The sequence below is a fragment of the Manis javanica genome, chromosome 9, assembly GCF_040802235.1.
Source record: "Manis javanica isolate MJ-LG chromosome 9, MJ_LKY, whole genome shotgun sequence".
Classification (NCBI taxonomy): Eukaryota; Metazoa; Chordata; class Mammalia; order Pholidota; family Manidae; genus Manis; species Manis javanica.
Genome location: NC_133164.1, coordinates 31,836,616 through 31,863,089, shown reverse-complemented (window position 1 = coordinate 31,863,089; position 26,474 = coordinate 31,836,616). Strand labels below are relative to the sequence as shown.

Sequence of the window (26,474 nt, the reverse complement as noted above, 5' to 3'; positions counted from 1 at the left end):
AGACAGTGGACCCTGCAGAGCTCATGTTATGGCTCAGCACCTGTCAGCTCAGCACTCTGGGGCACCCCTGCTATGTCACCAAAAGCATGGGCAACAAAAGAAAAAAATAGTAAAGTGGACTTTATCAAAAAAAAATTTGTAATTGTGCATCAAAGAACACTATCCAGAATGAAAAAACAACCCCCAGAATGGGAGAAAATATTTGCAAATCATACATCTGCTAAACTATTAATATCCCAGAAGAACTCCTTTAACTCAACAGCAAAAACAATTAAAAATCAGGCAAAGGATTTGAATAGACATTTCTCCAAAGACACAAAAATAGTTAAGTACATAAAAAGATGTTCAACCTATTAATTAGGGAAATGCAAATTAAAGCCAGGCCACAATTAGATACCACTTCAAACCTATTAGGATGTTTATTTAAACAAATAAAAACAGAAAATAAGCATTAGCATGGATGTGGAGAAATTGGAACCCCATTGCTGGTGGGTATGTAAAATGGTGTTGAAACTGTGAAAAGAGTATTTATCAAAAAATTAAATATAAACTAGCCATGATCCAACAAACAAGTCCACTTCTGGGTGTACGCCGCAACTGAAGGCAGGCACTTGAATAGACATTTATATACAACTTTGTAACAGCATTACTCACAATAGCCAAAAGACAGAAACATGAGACGAGCGGATAAACAAAACGCAGTGAACACCTAAAATGGAGTACTATTTAGCATTAAAAAGGAATGAAATTGATACATGATGATACAACATGAATTTTGAAGACATTATGCTTAGTGAAAGAAGACACAAAAAGGACAAATATTGTTATGCTTCCACTTATATGAGATGCCGAGGATAGTCTGATTCAGACAGAAAATAGAAAAATGTCATTTTTCTGGGGCTTTGAAGAAGGGAAGAATGGGGAGTTACTGCTTCATGCATGGGTCTGGATGATGAAAAAAAGTTCTGGATAGTTGAGATGGCTGCACAATAATGTAAATGCCCTTAATGCCACTGAACTGTACAACTTAAAAATGGTTAAAATGGTAAATTTATGTTCTATCTATTTTACAAAAAATGTGGCTAGTGTGAACCTAATTTTTTATTTTAAGTAAATGTAAATTTTAAAACTGATACTTGATTCAGTTACTACAAAACAAATTTATGTTTGGAACAAGTATGTAAATTTCATATCACACTATGTAAAGCTCTTATTTGAAGTACAGAAATATGTAATCTCACACACGGCTGAAACGCCAATTTTGGCTTCAAGCCTGCGGCACTGGTACTATAGTTACTTTCTTTCACTACTAGGAGAAAAGTCCATTTTACACCTGAAGCCTAATTTTATATTGTAAATTATACAGCCTACCTTTAAATAGTCTTCAATCACTTAATAATAAGCATCTAAATATTTATAGAATACCAAGAGCACAAGTTGAATTCACAGAAGCATATATTAAATCAAAAGTACATGCCAATACCACCCATATGGTTTTATTTTGTCATTAACAAATACACAACACTGTAAATGTATCATTACTTGGTTTCATTTTCTGAAATATTACTTAAGTTTGCATTAAAAATATATACATTTACATTTAAAAAAATGTAACTTTATTAAAGAAACCCTCTGTAAATATAACTCCTTCTCAGTGTATTTTCCTGCTTTGTTTCACACATAAATAACTTAATCTACAAAGTCGTAAATAAAACTCTTATGGCCTAAAAGTACATACAAATTTTGCAACTTGACAAGTGTTCTCTTCTTTATTTAATAAACAAAAACATGCAGTATTTGCATTGCTTAATATTACTTACCAACACAAGTCATTATTGTCTCCCAACCAGTTCTGCCAATAGACCTTTTTGTATACATGGGTAACGATGCCATGCATTTGTTTACAAAGTCAAAGTGGTGGTCAAAAAGCTAGATTTTTAAAACAATACAGAAGATTGTCATTTAAATATTACTAAATCTTATTAAAAGCACTTCAATATGTCTAAAGAACAAAAAATGCTACTAAAGAGTAAATGTGTGTACTGTCATTTAAATGGAAGCCAACAAAGCCTAAAATAAAATCAGACAAAATGCATAATAACCTTGGGAAAAATATTCCATTGAGTCTCTCCTACAACAGAATTAACACCATCCTAAGTTTTCTAAAATTAATTTTGAAAAATCACTTTGATTAGTTAAAACTTTCAGAGTAAAACTGACACACAAAAATGACATTAGAAAGGGATATTTGTAATTCTTGATACAGAGCATTTGATTATTTAGCTTGTGTTTAATGACTGGCAATTTTTATTCCTTCAGAAAATAATATTTGTTGAAAGACACCTCCTATTTAGTGATTTATTCAAGATGTATTAGGTAAGTACTCAAATTATTTTTATGTAATAAAAGTAGAAGAATTTTGCTTTTTGGAAATCTTGGAAAATATTTCATTATGCACTTTCTTAGGCCATCATTTTCATTTGTAGAAGTATAACACTTAGAAAAACATCAATATTCTCATTAAACTTAAATGATTCAAATGATAATACTAACCTAAGCACTGCCATTACTTTTAAAATCTAAGTTCCTAAAAGTTTTATTTTTCAATCAATACAAAAATCTGATTCACACTATTATCCGACAAACAGTATGTTTAAAAAACTAAATATTCTTTGTTAAAGAGCAAATTAAAACAAATGTTTTCCAAGCTATTAAAAAAAATGAGACTCTCATATACATGATAAACACTCACAAATGGTGACTGAAATTCTGTCAACTTTTAGCCCAATACAACATAAATCCACAGGTATTCTGCATAAACAATTCAAAATTAAAGTTTATAATGGAAATGTCAACAAGTCGTTAACTACCACATTACTTCTGATGGGTTCCACTATACTTCAACCAGCAGAGCTGATGTACACATCTGACAGACACACTGCTTAGAAAATTAAAGTTATCAGAGCTTTAAATAAGGAATACATAAATATGAACATAGCAATGTCAAAGCATTAGAGCTGTTAAAAAAGGTAAAATGTGATGTAAACACACTTGATAGTCTTCTCTGTAAGCCACTTTCCACTGATTTATAAAGCTATGGTTTTATAATTCTTTTCAAAAAGAAAATGTTTCTGCACTGCTGCATGCAGTAATTCATTGTACATCCTTGACTACAATGCAATCTTCAAATCCTCTTGCAGAACTTCACATATCTCATCAGGATTTCTCCAGAAAGTCAGCTTGTCATATTTTCAGCAGCCTAGAACAAGGAAGGAAGATTCATTATAATAAAACCATAGAAAAAGAGATACCATGGAGATAAGTTTGCCAATACTGCACTGTCATTAACAATCAACTCCTTGCCCACATAAACGAAATGGATAATGCAGTGGGTTTTCACTTTTTGCGGTATGTCAGAAACTAATTTTTGAAATGACTGCTAGGCTAATGTTAGAAAATTATTGTGTAAATTAAATTACTGATTAAAATTAAATGGTTATCATCTTAAATAATTGTTAATGTAAAAATATACTGCCATTTGAAAAATAAACTCATAGCAGGCCTTATCCATAATCTTGATTAGTCTGTTTCTGCATGTTTCATTATAGTATGAAAAGGAGACCAAGAATGAAAAAGACCTTTCTGTCATGCTGTAAGTGTAGAAAAAAGGGCAAAAGCGGAATAATGAACACACTGCTAATCCTGTTTCACCTATACCACCATAATACGTCCCCCAATTATTCTGCAGAAATTTCCAGGCACCAAATTATTTATCAATAAATTGTATGATACATATTTCTAAAAGCTAAGGATTTCAACAATTTCTTAATGCCAACTACGAAAATGATTTTATATAAGTTTAATTTTAGACACATATGGTAAACTTTTAATTCCTTTACATTTAGACTTCTTAATTAAAACTTGCTTTTAAATTTAGTCTAGTTTAGAGGTCTTCCATGAAAATCCCGTAAGTTACTGGGAAAATTGTGGCTCAACAGGAAACATTTGCTCTACAGTCAACAGAACGTACCTTGTTTTTCTATATAGCTGGATATTATTCTAATCAGCCTTTCCTTTCTTTGGGTTTACTACTCTTGAGAATTTAGAAACTAGTTTGAAAAAACTCCCCTTGTTCTGAAAGATTTCTTATCTGTCTACCCTTACAGGCTCTTATATTAGCTTTGGCCACATATCTTAGGCATTCTGTCTTCTTCCTACCCCCATCCTCCAGATCATCTACTTCAAAGATCTGAGATAATATCCACAATATTAGGATTTTTTACAAATGAAAGTACCTTAATTAAGGCAATTTGATTTGCCTTGTCCCATTCCATTTTTCAAAATAATTTTATGAATTATTAGCAAGAGAGGTTCTCTTCCATCACAGAGACAATGAAAACAAATACTTTCACTCGAGGTAAGTCATCAACCTTGTGTGGAATTCATGGTATATGAAAGCAGAACTATGTTCCATTTCAACAGCAATGCATCCTAGAGAACTATATAGTTATCAGATTGCCATTAAAGACTCCAAAATTTTATAAGCATTAGCCCTGGGAAAACGAACTTTAGTATCTTCTATTTCAAACTTTCCTTTTCTATTCCCCACTTTGGGAGAATGGGTGGGGACATCGGGCTTACTTAATCCCTCATTTCTCTCCCAACTCCAAATTCTAAAGCTCTAATGTCTTCACTGCTTTCTATCATGAGGAGATAACATCATTCAAAGATACCAGTGATTGTACAGGACAGCTGCAAAAGAAAGAGAAGGCTTAGTGCACAGGAATGCAACAATAATCATATAACTCAAGGTATGTTGGCACAGAAGAAATAGGAAAGGAGGTTTTGACCAAAATTTCTGAAATCACAGTATATAAATGATTGCTTAAATACTAGCACCACAAAGGTATACAAAAATGTAGTGTTGATAAAAGAATCATTCATAAAAATAAAGTCTATTTTTTTTAATATACCTAATTAACAAAACTCCTAATCAGGCTGATGGAAATACACATAAGGTAACCTATCTATTGCTGTTGAGAAGCTTATCTAATTCTGCAGTGCACAATTAGCTACTTTTGTTATGATTTAAACAGTACCAATATACAAATCTGTGAGAGAAAAGCAAACTAACAAAAAGTTGTTACAATTTCTACATAGTTAACTAAACAACAAAAGGAAAAACTGGATGTTTTAGGCCAACAGTTCCTTGTTGTGACTACTGAGGAAATAATGCAAGGAAAGCCTTCAGTGCACAGTTTGGCAAAAGCAAGGTACTCATAAATATACCTATTCTTACTATATTATTCAGTTATTTTTCTTCATCATATGAAAACATTAGTTATGAGTTTAAAAAGAAAATTTCAATAGTTTTTATAACTATTGTTAGCTGATTAAAGGAATTAGAAACCTTGTAGGCACACCTCTAACAAAAGGGTTCATTATCCAAAATATTTAAAGAAAAATTACCAATAAAAAAGGAAAGACAAACCAGAAAAATGAAAAGATAACTCTCAAGAGGCAATGGCTAAAAACCATATAACAAATGCATTCAACATCATTGGTGATACCATAAATGCAAGTGAAACCACCTGAGGAAACCCATACATAGACCCACCAGGAGGACTAAAATTAAAAACTCACAGTAAGTATTGGAAAGATGTGGTGCAAGAGAAACTCATCCACTACTAGTGGGAATATAAATTAACACAACTACTTTAGGAAAGTTTGGCTGTATCTATTCAAATCGAAGATACACATAGACTAAGACTGAGCAATTTTACTTCCAGATTTCCAGAAATGCATGTGTACACACATCAAGAGACATGGCAACTGTGCACAGAGTAGCATTATATGTAATAGCCCTATAACAGAAGCACTCTATTATCCATTCACAGGAGAAAGAGAAATAAATTTAAGTACACATGTACAGTGAAGCGTGATTATTACAGTGAAAAGGAACATATTACAGCTACATACAACACTAATGAACCTCACAAACATAATGTTAAATGAAAGAACGCAGTAAAAAGATTGTGCTCTAACAGCTCTATCAGTTTCAAAACTTACCAAATTAAACTGCAGTGTTTAAAGATCTATATTTAGTCAGTAAAACTGCTGAAAGTAGAAAGTGCCTACCGTAACAGTGAGGACAGTAAGTTACTGGAGGGGGTAGATAGAAGGAGAGGTCAGTGATGGTGGGAGACAAGGCAGCTTTTGGGATGCTGGCAGTGAGAGTTGTATGGATATTCTCTGATACATTTTTGCTCTGTAAATGTGTTCTATGTACCTTTTTGTGTTAGATTTAATAATCAAAAAGTTTTAGAAACTACAAAAACAACAACCCATACCATTGGAACTTACTGAAAAGAACTCAATCTGAGATGGATGAGTTATGTTTTTGCATGATTTTGTTTTCACAAAAAATAAAAAAAGGCTAGTGAGGAGCCACTTTGTCCTTGGACCAGTTTTATGAGGGACTAACTTGAAGTTTCAGTGTTCATGTTGAGTTATTGCTATATAAACATAGAAGTAAGATCACCCATGATTATTAATCAGTGTGTGTTGCAAGCAAGAGAGAGAGCACAAAATGCTTCCTGTTCCCAATCTCAGCACTTAAAAGACAGCGAATGTAAATTTGCAAAAAGGTGGTCCTGGTGGCAGTGTGGCCAAACTGGCCTCAGTAATCCCCTGGTCTCTGAGCCACTGAATCATTCCTTCCCTTTTCTTGAAGGATAAACACATGTTCACAGCCAGGTGACTCTACTGGCCAGTCCTAGAAGTTGGACCGCCTGCCTTTCTTTTGTCTTCCAGGTCGCTTTCACTCTAAGCTGGCAGTTTTGTGCTGAGATGGTTCATCTATGAGTCACATACCTCATCTGTTCACAAAATTTTACCCAGCCACATTACTGGCCTTCTCTGCAGAGCATGCTATCTGGGTAGGCAGAGAACTTTCCAAATCGAGTGTTGGTTTGTTTTTTTGCTTACCAGTTCCTTTCTCAATTTCTCATTCCTCTTACATTTTCTATGAGCAGCAAGGAGAAATCAGGCGGCACTTTTCACACTCTGCTAGGAAATTTCCTCAGCTAAATATCCAAATTCATTGCGTTCAAGTTTTCTTTTCCTCTCAAAGTAGAACATAATTCAACTGAATACTCTGTCACTTTATGCAAGAACAGTCTTTCCTTCAGTGTCCAGTATGTTCCTCAATTCGTCAAAGACCTCACCTGTAATGCCCACATTTCTAGAAATATTCTGTTCATGATACATGTATATTCTCTAAGACATTTAAAGCTGTCTCGACAGATCTCTTCTCTCCTTTCTGAACTCTCACAGAACTTGCCTTTGACACCCACAGTCTCTAGGCTTTTTCTGTCAAGTATCTTAAAAGTTTCCAATCTCCATCCATCACCCAGTTTCAAAGCCACTTTCATGTGTCCAAGTATTTGTTACTTTCTAGGGCTGCCATAATCAGGTACAACAAACTGGGTGGCTTAAAATAACAGAATTTCTTTCAGTTCTGACAATTAGAAGTTGTTCCCTCTGCAGGCTCTAGCAGAGGATCCTTCCTTGCCTCCCCCTCTTTTGGTGGCAGCCGATGATCCTTGGCCTACTTCAGCTTGTAGACATCACGACTCTATAATCTGCTTCTGTCATCATGTGGCATTCTCCCCCATGTCACATGTGCCCTCTTTGTATATCTGTGTCCAAATTTCCCTTGTCTTAAAAGGGCATAAATCATTAATCCATTATGATCCATTAATCCAACATCTTAAATTGATTACACCTGCTGATACACTATTTACAAATGAGGTCATATTCATAAATACCAGCCCTTAGCCTTTTGGGGCACCTACAGTTCTACTCACAACACAAAGAAAATTCTAAACACACTTGGAGGCTTCTGGTAAAAGACATAGTCTGTGAGATCAGCAACTTTTGTGATCTGAACATATGCTAACAAGCTCCTGGTTTTCAGTATTTCTGCTGACGGTGATAGAGGCTAATTTAATCAAGATCTTTCATGAAGCATCACTAATAATTTTCGAAACACAAACATCTTTATTTAGAATGAACTAACATAGAAATCTCTTACCTTTAGTGCTTCAGTGGCCTTGCGAAGTTCCTTGATAACCGATGACAAAGCTTCTGGATTAATTCCTTGTTCACAAAGCCGTACACAAATGGACAGAGTTTCCATATCTAAGCCAGTATTCAAAATTCTTGAAATCTCAAGCAGGACTGAAAAAAGAAAGAGAAAACTTTAAAAAACAAACAATACCAAAGAACTAGCACAGTATTGCTAGGTTTGGAAATTGGCATATAACATTGTCTTGCCCTTACTTAGCTCTAAAAACAAAAGATAAACATCCAACCTCCCTCCACATAGCTGCTTTTTACATATTGGTTTCTATTCTATCACCATTTAATATATTTTCCTAAAATTTATGCATCATAATCAGGATCATTCTGAACATTTCACCATTTTTTAGTATTCTTCTACAAAATAAACTTAGTTACATAACATCCCATTTTATGGAGACACCATATATTACTTAACCATGTTAAGAGTTAAGTAAGTCTCATGTTTCACATTAAAATAACACTAATAAGTATCTGTACATACTTAGGTTTATTTCATTAGGATAAACTCCTAGGAGCAGAACTGCTTAGTCAGTAATATACATACTTAAGTATGTAAGCATTAAAATTATTTAGAAACTCCAGAGCAATCATGTTTACTGAATCTAATACTAAAAATGAAAGGTTATATATACATATATTTTTTTAATTTTGGTATCATTAATCTATAGTTACAGAAAGAACATTATGTTTACTAGGATCCCCCCTTCACCAAGCCCCCCCACATACCCATTCAGTCACTGTCCATCTGCATAGTAAGATGCTGTAAAATCACTACTTGTCTACTCTGTGTTGCGCAGCCCTCCCCGTGTCCCCCACGCACTATACAAGCTAATCCTAATGCCCTCTTTCTTTTTTCCTGCCCTTATACCTCCCTTCCCACCCATCGTCCCCAGTTCCTTTTCCTTTGGTAACTATTAGTCCATTCTTGGGTTCTGTGATTCTGCTGCTGTTTTGTTCCTTCAGTTTTCCTATATGAGTGAAATCATTTGGTACTTGTCCTTCTCCGCTTGGCTTATTTCACTGGGCATAATACCCTCTAGCCCCATCCATGTTGTTGCGAATGGTAGGATCTGTTTTTTTTCTTATGGCTGCATAATATTCCATTGTGTATATGTACCACATCTTCTTTATCCATTCATCTACTGATGGACACTTAGGTTGCTTCCATTTCTTGGCTATTGTAAATAGTGCTGCGATAAACATAGGGGTGCATCTGTCTTTTTCAAACCGGAGTGCTGCATCCTTAGGGTAAATTCCTAGAAGTGGAATTGCTGGGTCAAATGGTAAGTCTATTTTGAGCATTTTGAGGAACCTCCATACTGCTTTCCACAATGGTTGAACTAATTTATATTCCCACCAGCAGTGTAGGAGGGTTCCCCTTTCTCCACAACTTCGCCAACATTTGTTGTTGTTTGTCTTTTGGATGGCAGCCATCCTTACTGGTGTGAGGTGATAGCTCATTGTGGTTTTAATTTGCATTTCTCTGACAATTAGTGATGTGGAGCATCTTTTCATTTATCTGTTGGCCATCTGAACTTATTTTTTGGAGAATTGTCTGTTCAGTTCCTCTGCCCATTTTTTAATTGGATTATTTGATTTTTGTTTGTTGAGGCATGTGAGCTCTTAATGTATTTTGGATGTCAATCCCTTATTGGATCTGTCATTTATGAATATGTTCTCCCATACTGTAGGATACCTTTTTGTTCTACTGATGGTGTCCTTTGCTGTACAGAAGCTTTTTAGCTTGATATAGTCCCACTTGTTCATTTTTGCCTTTGTTTCCCTTGCCTGGGGAGATATGTTCATGAAGAAGTCACTCATGTTTATGTCCATGAGATTTTTGCCTATGTTTTTTTCTAAGAGTTTTATGGTTTCATGACTTACATTCAGGTCTTTGATCCATTTCGAGTTTACTTTTGTGTATGGGGTTAGACAGTGATCCAGTTTCATTCTCTTACATGTAGCTGTCCAGTTTTGCCAGCACCATCTGTTGAAGAGACTGTCATTTCCTCATTGTATGTCCATGGCTCCTTTATCAAATATTAATTGGCCACATATGTTTGGGTTTATGTCTGGAGTCTCTATTCTGTTCCACTGATCTGTGGCTCTGTTCTTGTGCCAGTACCAAATTGTCTTAATTACTGTGGCTTTGTAGTAGAGCTTGAAGTTGGGGAGTGAGATCCCCCCACTTTATTCTTCCTTCTCAGGATTGCTTTGGCTATTCGTGGTCTTTGACGGTTCCATATGAATTTTTGAACTATTTGTTCCAGTTCATTGAAGAATGCTGTTGGTAATTTGATAGGGATTGCATCAAATCTGTATATTGCTTTGGGCAGGATGGCCATTTTGATGATATTAATTCTTCCTAGCCAAGAGCATGGGATGAGTTTCCATTTGTTAGTGTCCTCTTTAATTTCTCTTAAGAGTGTCTTGTAGTTTTCAGGGTATAGGTCTTTCACTTCTTTGGTTAGATTTATTCCTAGGTATTGTATTCTTCTTGATGCAATTGTGAATGGAATTGTTTTCCTGATTTCACTTTCTATTAGTTCATTGTTAGTGTATAGGAAAGCCACAGATTTCTATGTATTAAGTTTGTACCCTGCAACTTTGCTGAATTCCGATATTAGTTCTAGTAGTTTTGGAGTGGAGTCTTTAGGGTTTTTTATGTATTAATCATGTCTTCTGCAAATAGTGACAGTTTGACTTCTTCTTTACCAATCTGGATTCCTGGTATTTCTGTTTTGTCTGCCATGGCTACGACCTCCACTACCACGTTGAATAACAGTGGGGAGAGTGGGCATCCCTGTCTTGTTCCCAATCTCAGAGGAAAAGCTTTCAGCCTCTTGCTGTTCAGTATGATGTTAGCTGTGGGTTTATCATATATGGCCTTTCTTATGCTGAGGTACTCGCCCTCTATGACCATTTTGTTGAGAGTTTTTATCATGAATGGATGTTGAATTTTGTCGAATGCTTTTTCAGCATCTATGAAAGGTTATATTTTTTAACTTCATTTCTATAGTACTTCATTTTACGGTAGTTTTATCTAAGTTATCTGTCTTTAACATGAAAAGCACTAGCATAGAAAACCGCAAGATTAATACACTGCCTATATTATGCTGTTTTATGGTGGTTGTTTCTCTGAGTTTGTTTAGAATTTTTAAAGTCAATGGTCAACCTGTTATCTACTGCGTCCTGTATTATTTTCCCTTGGCATTATGCTTAGAAAGTTAATTTTAAATGCAAAGATTGTACAATTATTTTATTCTCTTCTAGCACTTCAAAGTTTATTTTCCTTTCTCAATTAATATTTAAGTATTTAACTTCCTGGAAGTTTGGGTGGAAAACAGAATCTAACTTTTCTTACCAGAAATAAGTCATTAGCCCCAATACTGTTTATGGAATAATTGATCCTTGTACCACTCAATTAAGATGTCACCTGTATCAGAGTAAATGCCCATATACATATAGATTTGCTGCATGGCTGATTACTCTATCTTAGCATGTAGTAGGTTAAAGATCCCTTGTTACCTTTTGTTATCATAACCCCTTGTGATCAATTCCAAAAACAAATTTCATTTGGACTCTGATTTGAACTGCACAAAAACTGCATATTATTTTGCAATGAATGGATAAATTAATAATATTAAGACATCCATTAAAGTCTAAGTCCTTCTGAAAACTTGTACCCATGACACTCATGAGAAGGGCCCTTTCCACTTTTTCATATCATTCATTTTTATCTCTAGAAGTTAAATTTGTATCTTTTATATAAAAATATGTCTTCCATGCCTCTTAACTTTTTGAATACATGGAATTCAGTTCTAATATCCTTGGTCTGCTACTTCTAATGTGTCAATTTGAGGCCTGTTTTTCCAATGATTGAATTTTTCTCATCAAGAATTGTATTTTCCTGCTTTGTATACCTAGTAATTTTATACTGGTTGCTAGATACTGTGAATTTTACCTTGCTGGGTGCTGGACATTTTTGTATTTCTGTACATTATTCCTGAGCTTTGTAATGAGAAGCAGTTACCTGGAAACAGTATTTTTGTCTTACAGATTTACATAATCGGGATCAAACACTGTTTAGAACATGGCTTATAAATTCCTCATCACTGAAGCAAGACCCTCTTCAGTATTCAACCCAGTCTTGTGAATTATGACATTTTCCATTCTGGCTGGTAGACAGACCCTGTTCTAAGCCTGTGTGAGCATAGTGTACTGGGCCCTCTAATTCTTTTGCACAGTTCTTTTACCAGCTTTCTGGGTACTTCCCTCACACACAAATGTGCTTACCAATGCTCTGCTGAATACGTGAGGGGGATCCTTCTGCATATCTCCAGAATCCTCTCTGTGCAGATCTTTCCTCTCAGATACTCTATCCTGCAAATTCTACCTGCCTCAGTCTCCCTGGGCTTCTAACTCCTTTTTGCTCAACTCAGAGTCCACAGGTTCTGCCCTGGGTCCTCCCATCCCTGTGCATACTGGCATGGAAACTTTCTGAATACAGTAAGAAGGGGCAACTATTGGGCTCTCTTTGTTTCTTGTTTCTCAAGGGATCACTGCCCTTTGCTGCTGATGTCCAGTGTCTTGAAAATCATCATTTCTGCATGTTTTGCCTGGGTTTTACTAGTTGTCTCAGTAGGAGTGTAAATTTGGTCCCTGTTACTCCATTTTGGCAGGGAGGTAACAGCTTACCATCTCATTTCTTTTCCTTAGTTCTGATACTCTAAAATACTAATAACTTTGCTCTTCAGTTGTATGCAATTATTTCAATAACTCTATTTTAAGATTTCTAATTTTCCTCCAAAATCACTTCTTCTAGCTTCATAGCTAAATTCTTATTTATCACCACTTATTTCGGGATGGTTGTTTCTGACTTTATATATCCCAGGCTCTATTCTTATCTTCAGCAATTTTTCCAGATTTGTTTTATTTCTTCAAGTATAAGCTAGCAGCAAAAGAAAGTGGTTAAGAGTGTGCTCTCTGAGCAGAAATAAATGAGAGATTAACGGCAGGAAAGCTCAATAAAACTAGTCTGATTCTTTGAAAAGATAAACTTCTAGCTGGACTCATCAAGAAAAAAGAGGGCACAAATAAATAAAAGCAGAAATGAAAAAGAGGTTACAACTAACACCAAAGAAATACAAAGGATCATGAGAGACTGCTACCAACAATTATATACAACAAATTGGACAACCTAAAAGAAATGGATAAATTCCTAGAAATATACAACCTTCCAAGACCAAATCACAAAGAAATAGAAAATCTGAATAGATTGGTTACAAGTAATGAAACTGAAGCAGTAATTTAAAAATTCCCCCAAAACACCAAAAGTTCAGGCCCCAACAGCTTCAAGGTAAATTTTCCCAAACACTTAAAGGAATAGGTGAAAGGGATGATGAGGCACAAACTTAGTTATAACTAAGTCATGGGGATGTAATGTACAGCATAGGGAACATAGTCAATAACATGTAATAACTTCGGTGACAAATGGTAACTAGACTTACCAATGGGACCATTTTATAATGTATAATAATATCTAAATCACCATGATGTAAAAAATAATTGTAAAAATTAATAAAAAAGGAGTGTGCTCTCTAGAGCCAGAGTACCTGGGTTCAAATTACTTCATTACTTAGTAGGCAAGATAACTTTTCTGTCTGTTCATTTCATCATTCTGTAAAATGGGTATAGTAATAGTACTTATTTTATAGGATCATTGTGAGGATTAAAGGACACAAGAATGGTTGTTGGCATCTGGTAGTGCTCAAAAAAAAAGTTAACTATTACTACTACTTTCTCTCTTTCATTTTTCATGTTAATCATTTATGTTCTTTATCTACCTTAGGTACTTTGTGATTTCTGGTTGAAAGTTCTTCTCCCCCATTTTTCTTGGGTTGGTGAATGTTCTTAGATGGAGAGTCTCACACTGGCTCAGCACCCTGGGTCAGACCTTATGGAAGCATCAGGCTCCAGACCCAAAAGACACACGAATGGTACTTCTCAGTTCCTGGTAGTGGCAGATGGCACACTTCCGGCTCCTAGCCTCCAGCTTCACTTAGACCCAGCAGCATGCTTGTCAGGCTTCCTTCCCAACTTCCTGAGGTGGTTCCCAACTGCCCCTTTCTTTGAGGGAAACCTCTCTCTTCCTAATCAAGAGACTTCCCTTTCTTGCTTTTGAATATGGCTACACTGATGATTGTATTTTAATATTATTTCCTGTCATTTCTATCTGCTTGGAGCAGAAAATTTCAGCAAGTGCTCAACCATCATCAATATTGATAATGACTCATCAATTTCTTTAATTTTTAGTTTTCAGTGTTTTCATAAATGGACTTTATATAGTCCTTGTATATTTCAAGTGACTGGGGCTGATACTCCAGGATATTACTTGTTTTCATTTTTTAGCCAGCTACCTGAACAAATTCTACTGAAGCTTGTAAGAGCTTTTCAGTTTATTCTCTTGTATTTTCTAGTTACATAATCATTTCACCTACAAGTAATAGTTCCATGTCCTTCATAACAGTGACAGTGAAAACAGCTTGTGCAGAAGTTCCTGTGCTGAGAACTTGGTAAATTCACAGATCTGAAAAACTCACATGAAGGCACTGAAATTAAAGGCGGAGAATAGGTGTAAAATATGAGACAAGGCAGACATGAAAATCCACTAAGGTTCTAGAGAAGATTTTAAATCTTTGGGATGTTATTTGAAGATATAAAAATGGGAGTGTGATCATCAGATTTTCATTTTAAAATGATGTTGGCTGCATAATATGGAATGGTACTTGGAATTGGGCAGAACACAGGTGGAGAGGGAATCCAGTTAAGTTACTACAATTTTGGTGGCATGGAAAGGAGATTAAGACAAGAGCTTAAGTGAAGAATAGGAGATGGGGAGGTGAGAGAAAGCAATGCTGACTCCCATTTACTTCTCACATGGGCAACTAGATTGAAAGCATGGACTACACATTTGTTTCACTGATACTGTCTAGTATGGTACGGACTCTCTTAACTCCTTTTTCCAGCTTATGACCTGATATACAATAAAGTAGTACTACAATGAAGCCTCTGGCAAGGAAAAAGCACATTTTTATCAAAATTATCAAAAATATAATTAAAAGTAAAAAAGTTAAAATTACATAAGGAACATTTTAGAATACAAGAAAATAAAAATTCAAGTATAAAGCTATCAATAAAGAGTATATAAAATTTCAAAATAATAAAAACTTAAAAGAGGCAACTAGTACATTGGAGAAGAGGGGTAGTTGAAAAGATCTGATGTTTAAAGAAGGAATCTGAAAGGGAATACTGAGAATCTAAAACTGAGAGTAACAAATCTAAGATCTTATATAGGAAATCGGCCAGGATTAATCAGGTTCCTTTCAAAAAGTGAGCTACACAGATCAGTTACAAAGGGTACCTGTTCGTCTATAAAGACGGTGGCATGAGTAGAGCAGCGGAAATCTCCTCCCAAAACCACATATATTTTTGAAAATACAACAAAGAAAACTCTTCCTAAACGAGAGACCAGAAGACACAGGACAACAGCCAGACCACATCCACACGAGCAGAACCCAGCGACTCGCGAAGGGGGTAAGATACAAGCCCAGGCCCGCCGGACCCGAGTGCCCCTCACCCCAGCTCCCGGCAGGAGGAGAGGAGGCGGAGCAGGGAGGGAGAGGTAGCCCAGGACTGCTAAATACCCAGCCCCAGCCATCCGCACCGGAGTGCAGACACAGTGCATGGGTGAGGTGCTGGAAACTAGGGCAACAGGGTAGTAAGACCTGTGAGAGGGTCCCTGCAGACGTTGCACCCGGGACAAAGAAAAGAGAGTGCTTTATGGAAGTCTTAAAGGGACAGGGACCTCACACCCCGACAGAAGCATACTGGGACACGTAGTCCAGCAGCAGGGAATATGGGGATCTCTGGGCACTCTAACCCCCTGGGCAGCAGGGTACACGGAGGCCCCTCAAGGAGATAAAAAGCCTCCGGGCTGTTCCCCCTCCAACACGGCTCCACCATATCTGAGGAGCAGCCCGAGGCAGGCCACATTCACAGAAACAGCAGATACAAACTCCATAGCAGCCGGGCAAGAATCAGAAGCCCCGTCTGCGCACAGCTGCCCAGCACAAGCCACTAGAGGTCGCTGTTCTCCCAGGAAAGGAAGGCCACAAACTGGAAAGTGAACTTCTTCCAGCCGTCACTCGTGCCAGCTCTGCAAACTATCTCTATTGCCATGAAACAGCAAAATTTGAGGCAGACAAAGATTACAGAGATAAAACCTGAGAAGGAGACAGACCTAACCAGTCTTCCTGAAAAAGAATTCAAAATAAAAATCATAAACATGCTGACGGAGATGCAGAGAAATATACAAGAGCTAAGGGATGAAGTCTGGAGGGAGATTACAGACGTCTGGAGGGAGATTATAGAAGTGAAACAAACTCTGGAAGGATTTATAAGCAGAATGGATAAGATGCAAGAGGCCATTGATGGAATAGAAACCAGAGAACAGGAACGCATAGAAGCTGACACAGAGAGATAAAAGGATCTCCAGGAATGAAACAATATTAAGAGAACTGTGTGACCAATTAGAAAGGAACAATATCCACATTATAGGGGTACCAGAAGAAGAAAGAGAAAAAGGGATTGAAAGTGTCTTTGAAGAAATAACTGCTGAAAACTTCCCCAAACTGGGGGAGGAAATAATTGAACAGACCACAGAAAAACACAGAACTCCCAACAGAAAGGACCCAAGGAGGACAACACCAAGACACATAATAATTAAATTAGCAAAGATCAAGGACAAGGACAGAGTTTAAAAGGCAGCTAGAGAGAAAAAGGTCACCTATAAAGGGAAACCCATCAGACTATCATCAGACTTGTCAACAGAAACCTTGCAGGCCAGTACAGAATGGCATGATATACTTAATGCAATGAAACAGAAGGGCCTTGAACCAAGGATACTGTATCCAGCACGATTATCATTTAAATTGACAGAGGGATTGAACAATTCCCAGACAAGCAAAAGCTGAGGGAATTTGCCTCCCACAAACCACCTCTACAGGGTATTCTAGAGGGACAATTCTAGACGGGACTATTCTAGACAGGAGTCTTTATCCTAAGACTAAACAGACGTCACCAGAGAAAATAAAATCACAGCAAAGAAAGCCGACTAACCAAATACTAACTAAAGGAAAAAATAAAATCAACTACCCACTAAAAGCAGTCAAAGGAAACACGAAAGAACACAGAATAAAACAACCAACATATAAAGAATGGAGGAGGATGAATAAGAAGGGAGAGAAGAAAAGAATCTCCAGACAGTATATATAACAGCTGAATAAGCGAGCTAAGTTAGGCAGTAAGATACTAAAGAAGCTAACCCTGAACCTTTGGTAACCACGAATCTAAAACCTGCAATGGCAATAAGTACATATCTCTCAATAGTCACCCTAAATGTAAATGGACTGAATGCACCAATCAAAAGACAGAGAGTAATAGAATGGATAAAAAAGCAAGAGCCATCTATATGCTGCTTACAAGAAATTCACCTCAACCGAAAGACATGCACAGACTAAAAGTCTAGGGATGGAAAAACATATTTCAGGCAAACAACAGAGAGAAGAAAGCAGGGGTTGCAGTACTAATATCAGACAAAATAGACTTCAAAACAAAGAAAGTAACAAGAGATAAAGAAGGACACTACATAATGATAAAGGGCTCAGTTCAACAAGAGGATATAACCATTCTAAATATATATGCACCCAACACAGGAGCACCAGTATTTGTGAAACAAATACTAACAGAACTAAAGAGGGAAATAGACTGCAATGCATTCATCTTAGGAGACTTCAACACACCACTCACCCCAAAGGATAGATCCACTGGGCAGAAAATAAGTAAGGACACACAGGTATTGAACAACACACTAGAACAGATGGACCTAACAGACATCTATAGAACTCTACATCCAAAAGCAACAGGATATACATTCTTCTCAAGTGCACATGAAACATTCTCCAGAATAGACCACATACTAGCTCACAAAAAGAACCTCAGTAAATTCCAAAATATTGAAATTCTACCAACCAATTTTTCAGACCACAAAGGTATAAAACTAAAAATAAATTCTACAAAGAAAACAAAAAGGCCCACAAACACATGGAGGCTTAACAACATGCTTCTAAATAATCAATGGATCAATGAACAAATCAAAATAGAGATCAAGGAATATATAGAAACAAATGACAACAACAACACAAAGCCCCAACTTCTGTGGGATGCAGTGAAAGCAGTCTTAAGAGGAAAGTATATAGCGATCCAGGCACACCTGAAGAAGGAAGAACAATCCCAAATGAATAGTCTAACATCACAACTATCAAAACTGGAAAAAGAAGAACAAATGAGGCCTAAAGTCAGCAGAAGGAGAGACATAATAAAGATTAGAGAAGAAATAAATAAAATTGAGAAGAATAAAATAGCAAAAATCAATTAAACCAAGAGCTGGTTCTTGAGAAAATAAACAAAATAGATAAGCCTCTAGCCAAACTTATTAAGAGAAAAAGAGAATCAACACAAATCAACATAATCAGAAATGAGAATGGAAAAATCACAACAGACGCCACAGAAATACAAAGAATAATTAAAGACTACTATGAAAACCTATATGCCAACAAGCTGGAAAACCTAGAAGAAATGGACAACTTCCCAGAAAAATTCAACCTCCCAAGACTGACCAAGGAAGAAACACAAAAGTTAAACAAACCAATTACGAGCAAAGAAATTGAAACCGTAATCAAAAAGCTACCCAAGAAGAAAACCCCGGAGCCGGACGGATTTACCTAGGAACTTTATCAGACACACAGAGAAGACATAATACCCAAAGTGTTCCAAAAAATAGAAGAAGAGGGAATACTCCAAAACTCATTCTATGAAGCCAACATCACCCTAATACCAAAACCAGGCAAAGACACCACCAAAAAAGAAAATTACAGACCAATATCCCTGATGAATGTAGATGCAAAAATACTCAATAAAATATTAGCAAACCGAATTAAAAAATATATCAAAAGGATCATACACCATGACCAAGTGGGATTCATCCAGGGATGCAAGGATGGTACAACATTCGAAAATCCATCAACATCATCCACCACATCAACAAAAAGGACAAAAACAACATGATCATCTCCATAGATGCTGAAAAAGCATTTGACAAAATTCAACATCCATTCATGATAAAAACTCAGCAAAATGGTTATAGAGGGCAAGTACCTCAACATAATAAAGGCCATATATGATAAACCCACAGCCAACATCATACTGAACGACGAGAAGCTGAAAGCTTTTCCTCTGAGATCAGGAAAAAGACAGGGATGCCCACTCTCCCCACTGTTATTTAATATAGTACTGGAGGTCGTAGCCACAGCAATTAGACAAAACAAAAAAATACAAGGAATCCAGACTGGTAAAGAAGAAGTTAAACTGTCACTATTTGCAGATGACATGATTTGTACATAAAAACACTAAAAACTCCACTCCAAAACTACTAGAACTGATATAGAAATACAGCAAAGTTGCAGGATACAAAATTAATATACAGAAATCTGTGGCTTTCCTATACACTAACAATGAACCAATAGAAAGAGAAATCAGGGAAACAATTCCATTCACAATTGCATCAAAAAGAATAAAATACCTAGGAATAAACCTAACCAAAGAAGTGAAAGACCTATACCCTGAAAACTACAAGACACTCTTAAGAGAAATTAAAGAGGACACTAACAAATGGAAACTCATTCCATGCTCCTGGCTAGGAAGAATTAATATAATCAAAATGGCCATCTTGCCCAAAGCAATATACAGATTTGAAGCAATCCCTATCAAATTACCAACAGCATTCTTCAATGAATTGGAACAAATAATTCAAAAATTCATATGGAAACACCAAAGACCCCGAATAGCCAAAGCGATCCTGAAAAAGAAGAATAAAGTAGGGGGGATCTCACTCCCCAACTTCAAGCTCTACTACAAAGCCATAGTAATCAAGACAATTAAGTACTGGCACAAGAACAGAGCCACAGATCAGTGGAACAGATTAGAGACTCCAGAAATTAACCCAAACATATATGGTCAATTAATATTTGATAAAGGAGCCATGGACATACAATGGGGAAATGACAGTCTCTTCAATAGATGGTGCTGGCAAAACTGGACAGCTACATGTAAGAGAATGAAATTGGACCAATGTCTAACCCCATACACAAAAGTAAATTCGAAATGGATCAAAGACCTGGATGTAAGTCATGAAACCATACAACTCTTAGAAAAAAACATAGGCAAAAATCTCTTAGACATAAACAGGAGTGACCTCTTCTTGAACATATCTCCCCGGGCAAGGAAAACAAGAGCAAAAATGAACAAGTGGGACTATATTAAGCTGAAAAGCTTCTGTACAGCAAAAGACATCATCAATAGAACAAAAAGGTACCCTACAGTATGGGAGAATATATTTGTAAATGACAAATCTGATAAAGGCTTGACATCCAAAATATATAAAGAGCTCACCCACCTCAACAAACAAAAAACAAATAATCCAATTAAAAAATGGGCAGAGGAACTGAACAGACAGTTCTCCAAAAAAGAAATTCAGATGGCCAACAGAGACATGAAAAGATGCTCCACATCACTAATTATCAGAGAAATGCAAATTAAAACCACAATGAGATATCACCTCACACCAGTAAGGATGGCTACCATCCAAAAGACAAACAACAACAAATATTGACGAGGTTGTGGAGAAAGGGGAACCCTCCTACACTGCTGGTGGGAATATAAATTAGTTCAACCATTGTGGAAAGCAGTATGGAGGTTCCTCAAAATGCTCAAAATAGACTTACCATTTGACCCAGCAATTCCACTTCTAGGCATTTACCCTAAGGATGCAGCACTCCGGTTTGAAAAAGACAGATGCACCCCTATGTTTATCGCAGCACTATTTACAATAGCCAAGAAATGGAAGCAACCTAAGTGTCCATCAGTAGATGAATGGATAAAGAAAATGTGGTACATATACACAATGGAATATTATTCAGCCATATGAAGAAAACAAATCCTACCATTTGCAACAACATGGATGGAGCTAGAGGGTATTATGCTCAGTGAAACAAGCCAAGCGGAGAAAGACAAATACCAAATGATTTCACTCATCTGTGGAATATAAGAACAAAGGAAAAACTGAAGGAACAAAACAGCAGCAGAATCACAGAACCCAAGAATGGACTACCAGGTACTGAAAGGAAAGGGACTGGGGAGGACGGGTGGGTAGGTAGGGTTAAGGGGGTGAGGAGAAAAAAGGGGGTATTTTGATTAGCATGTATAATGTGGGGGGTGGAAGAAAGGGGGTATTATGATTAGCATGTATAATGTGGGGGGTGGGAGAAAGGGGAGGGCTGGGCAACACAGAGAAGACAAGTAGTGATTCTACAACATTTTGCCATGCTGATGTACAGTGACTGTAATGGGGTTTGTGGGGGAGACTTGGTATAGGGGAGAGCCTAGTAAACATAGTATTCTTCATGTAATTGTAGATTAATGATAGCAAAAAAAAAAAAAAGAGAGAAAGAAAAGGGGGATTACTCCCTGATAGGATAAAACTAACTGCAAATCAACGATTAATGCATGTTTTGCATATTCTTAATTTTGACCTTTTAAAGGGTGTCAGATGATCAGCTATGGAAGTACATTTTTCTGATAATATTCCTTTCTCTTAAAAAAAAAAAAAAAAACAGTTCCTGTGTGGTGATCTCCAATAGTTTCTTCACAATGGTATAAAGGTCATATCAAAGTGTGGGCAAAGGGTTTGTCTGTGTTTATACAGAGGATCAATGCTTAATTTGGCTACCCAGAAAACGAATTAAGATACGATATGAAAGAAGAACTTCCAACATCAACATCCTCTGGAAGAGTCATTCCAGAAGATGAACATCAAAAAACTTCAACAAAGATCCTGGTGCTGCTGCAGTTGTAGCTGCAGTCATCCCACCGGTTCCTGGACTTGCCATTGGAATGAAGAAGGAGATATCTAAGCTGGCCTGTGCACACAGTAAAACAACAAATTTGACTGGATCTATACTGTCGGAACTCAACCAAGAATTAGGAGAAGTGCAAGTTGCAGTGCTCCAAAATCGTGCGACTATAGACTATCTACTGTTAAAAGAACACATGGGATGTGAACAGTGCCCAGGAATGTGTTGTTTTAATTTGTCTGATTTTTCTCAAACTATTCAAATTCAGTTAGACAATATCCATCATATCATTGATAAGTTTTCACAAATGACTAGGGTATCTAACTGGTTTTCTTGGTTTCACTGGATATGGCTGGTAATTGTAGCTCTGCTTTGGTTATGTAGCTGTATTCCTATTATGTTAATGTATGTGCACAATTTCATTAGTAGTTTAATACCTACACATGCTTATGTTACTCTACAAAAAGATATGTCAAAGAAATACTCAATCTTCCCATGTTTTCTTCAGTCTGCTACTTCTATAGCTTTTCTTCTTCCTTCCTAATTAGAACCCTTTAGAAGAATTAGTGCCTCATATCGAAAATTACCAAGTATCACAATTCTTCCAAGTGGTAAAGATACCTCAAGACAAACGCTGGGCATAGAAGCCACAGAGCATAAATCTTCAAAGAAGTAAAAAGCTAACCTTTTCAAAGAATATTGCTTCTCTCTCACTTACCAACTTTACATTTCCCTGTATGGCCCTGGAAGATGACTGGTTAGCCAGAGACGGGTAAGATTCCTCAAGGGAGGAACAACCTAAGACAGGCACAGTTACAGGGGGGCCATCAGGAGAGAAATTGGGGACCAACAGAGGGGAGGCTTAGAACCTCACCCCCCGTTTTGAGAGAAATCTTCTGCATCCGTGGATGTTTTGTTGCCCTTGTCTAGCTTGGATTAATACTTAGTTTATAGGCACAGACCTGATCATCCAGATTTGCCCTCTTACAGCACTAAATTATGTTTTCTACCTTTATCTTGCATCTACCTACCACTTCAGCATTTTATGAAAAAATAATAATAATAATAATAAGGGAGAAATGTGGGATTCACATATAAATCAAGTATAAAAATCAAACGAATAATCATATCTGACTTGACTGTTTATAGTTTATGATGCGTGATCAAAACTGAAAGTTTCTGTGATATGACTGCCGTTGCACTGTTCACCATGTAAGAACTTATTCACTATGTAAGACCTTGTTCGTCATGTAAGAAATTGTTTGTTATGCTTCAGAAGATTGGAGACTGTTGAGATATAGGCTTGGGGTTGATTAATGACTGTGCATTGAGTCCCCTATACAGAATTTTATTATTGTTAACAACCATTTGATCAATAAATATGAGAGATGCCCTCTCAAAAAAAAAAAGGTTACCTGTTTCCTCCCATTCTGAAGTATCAATATCAAAATCCTTTCATTTCACAAAAATATATGTTTACAGCTGAGTTCTACAACCCTTGCAGTCATTCAGATCCACTAAAAGATTAAATCAATTAACTGACTAATAATGATGAGAGGGAGATAGAAACAGGCTGAAGAGAAATATACTAGATCTTGAAGAAGGGTAGTCAGATTTAAAAAGTTTTGACTCTCATGGATAGATTTGAATAAAACGAAACCCCACATCCACAGAGTTTCAAACCCTTGCGCAAGCTAGTTTGATTTCTGGGAATGAATGTGGAAGAAGGTGGGATTACAATGCGACTGCATTTAGGATTTTTTCAGTTCAGTGTATGGACAATCGTTTACAGTGTGTCATATGTTAACCTTTGTGCCTCAAACATTATACAGACAGCATGAATAATGTTTTTTGCAATAATTCAAATTCATGTTTTATGTGACTGTCTTGGACCCCAATTATGGCATGATGGAAGTAGTTTTCTGTAAGTTTAGGATTCCAAGGGACATGACAGTATCTAACTGCCACATTTAACAAATGTTGAAACATTGCCAACCCGGGGCCTTTCTTTTTGCCTTTTTTTTGTGTGGGCAAACTGTGTAGAGGAGCGGTGTTCTCTAAGCTACACTTCTCCAATTTTTTTTTTTTTTAATGCTCTGGTCTTTCTTCACTTTTTCATGTTCTTACACTCTCAATAATCATTTTACAAAGTTCTCTCAGTAAAAATCCTGATGATGCACCCAATATAATCAGTCAGTACTCGTTTGTACATCAGTGGTTCCTTCCACCAGTAATAAAATGAGTTTTCCATTCAGATGGGATCTTGCGGCCATATAAATGAGGAGTCCAAGCACAGCTAACATCAGAAAACTGATGGGAAGTCCAAGCCTTATATTCTCCATTCTGGGAAAAAAACACACTGGCTTCCAAGCAAAGATATACGACAATAGAGGAATCGCCTGCTTTTCAAAAGTCTGCATTATGCCATTTCACTTTTGTGAAAGTCCTACATTAGACCCTGCTTTTGATAACCAAAAGAAATCTGAAGAGGATTTTTCCTTTTATGAAAAAAAGTGAAAAGAGCATTCAGCATTTGTTTTGCAGTGAGCTGGTTACAGAGGCAGTGGATACCTGGGATAGCAGGAGTGGCACTGCCACACACTTTCCCTGAAACTACCGTCAGCATCCCAGCATCAAGCCGCCATAGCTTTTGAATAGTGTCAGAGAGAGCATCTGTGCTTTATTTCTGTTTAGTCTGTGCATATCTTAGCAAGATGCATCCTGAGGTATCAAAGAAGGGTTAAGAGAGGTTATTTTTTGGTCTGGACATCTTCAACGATTTTTCCGTATAAAATAATGGTAATTGCTCCTTCGCTTTATGCCATTTCAGTTTACAAAAGGTTTCAAAGGAACGCTCTACTTTCAGACCTGGTAGGATGGAGACTTGTAATGTTATGTACACATTAACTTCTGTGTGCATAAATCCACTTACACAGTAAAACTAATACGCTGTGATGTTTCAAGAAGGAACAGGAAACAAGTTGAACAGGGTGTTAAGAACAAAATTCTACTTTTCAGAAAAACAACGAAGTGGATACTTCATCTAAAACATTCGATGAAAAGGCTCTAAAAAATAATTCTTTGAAAAGGAAAGCAGGAGCCAATGCAGAAAAAGGCAGAACCATTACTAGAGACCCCTCAATCAGGAAGTGCAGCCGATAGCCAAGAAGGATAAAATACGGCCGGAAGGCTGACACTATCTAATAAAAATAGTTTTAATAGGCTGATGTGGGTATACCCTGGAAAATGCGAAAAAGCAATGTTGAACATCCATCTCTCACTCACATATTGGCGGATGCAAGTAAAATGGAGACAAATGATTCTGCAAGTGGGATGACATCCGACACAACACAAAAATAACCGAGTAAAGCTACCTGTCATCATAACCTTTGATATTATGCCTTTACTGGGTTATCTTATTTAAATACTCTCAATAACCGTAGGAGGTAGTAACTTCAATTTACAGGGAAAACAAAGAAACAAGTTCAAAGATAACTTAAGTAGCTAGTGCTACTTATACCAGCGGTATAAGGTGGCAAAGCCAGCGTTACAGGACAGAGGATTATTGCAAGACACTGCCATCGTCTCCCACCACGTGTGCACAGAGGCTTTACGCCCACGTGACTCGGCGGGCAGAAACAGGTAAATATGCCCGCAGACGCAGACATCGGTGTCACCCGCCACAAAACGGGAATGGTGAAGAAACCACTTGGTTCATTCGCCGGATAGTCTAAAAGTGCTTACTGAGGTGCCAGGGACAAAGGAGGCCGCGATGACCGAGCACACAAGGCCGCTGTCCGCGCGAGGTTTGGTCTCAGAGCTGCGGAAGCGCTCCCCCCTCGGGAGGAGGGCACGGGGCGCTCCGCACTGGGTCCGCCGCGGGCCCAACCGCGGGGGCGGGGCGTGCGCCGGGCTGACGCGGCGCCCAAACGTCGAGCGCGCCGCAAACTGCAGAGCGGCGCAGGGACAGCCCTTCCAGGAGGCGCCCGCCAGCCCTGCCCCCGCGGCGGGTGCTCGGGAGGATCTTCAAGGATGCCGTTGGGGAAAGGGGGTGGGCTTGAAGTCCTCTTAGGCGCAACCCTGCCTGGCCGCCTTGGCCCTGGAAAAGGAGGCAAGGAAAGGGGGCAGAACGGGCACTCACCGTCCATGGTCTCCCTCACCGCATTCAGATTCGCTGCCGCCGTGGCCCCGGCGCCGCTGCTACTCGCCATGGCGGAGGGCGGCAGAGGCGGGAGAAGGGATTAACCCGGAACCGGAGCGCCTGCCCTTCTCCTGGGCGACCACACCGCGCGTCCCCGC

General features: G+C 37.5%; 1 protein-coding gene across 1 annotated transcript; it reads right to left on the bottom strand.

Moving 5' to 3' along the window:
• Window positions 1–394: 394 nt before the first annotated feature.
• On the bottom strand, window positions 395–26,471 carry MZT1 (mitotic spindle organizing protein 1). Its single transcript, XM_037010260.2, has 3 exons — window positions 26,317–26,471; window positions 8,096–8,241; window positions 395–3,259 (listed from the first exon to the last, which is right to left on the bottom strand). Exons 1-3 carry the CDS (start codon window positions 26,384–26,386, stop codon window positions 3,236–3,238), a joined length of 240 nt encoding a protein of 79 aa, XP_036866155.1. The 5' UTR covers window positions 26,387–26,471; the 3' UTR covers window positions 395–3,235.
• Between the last annotated feature and the right edge of the window lie 3 nt (window positions 26,472–26,474).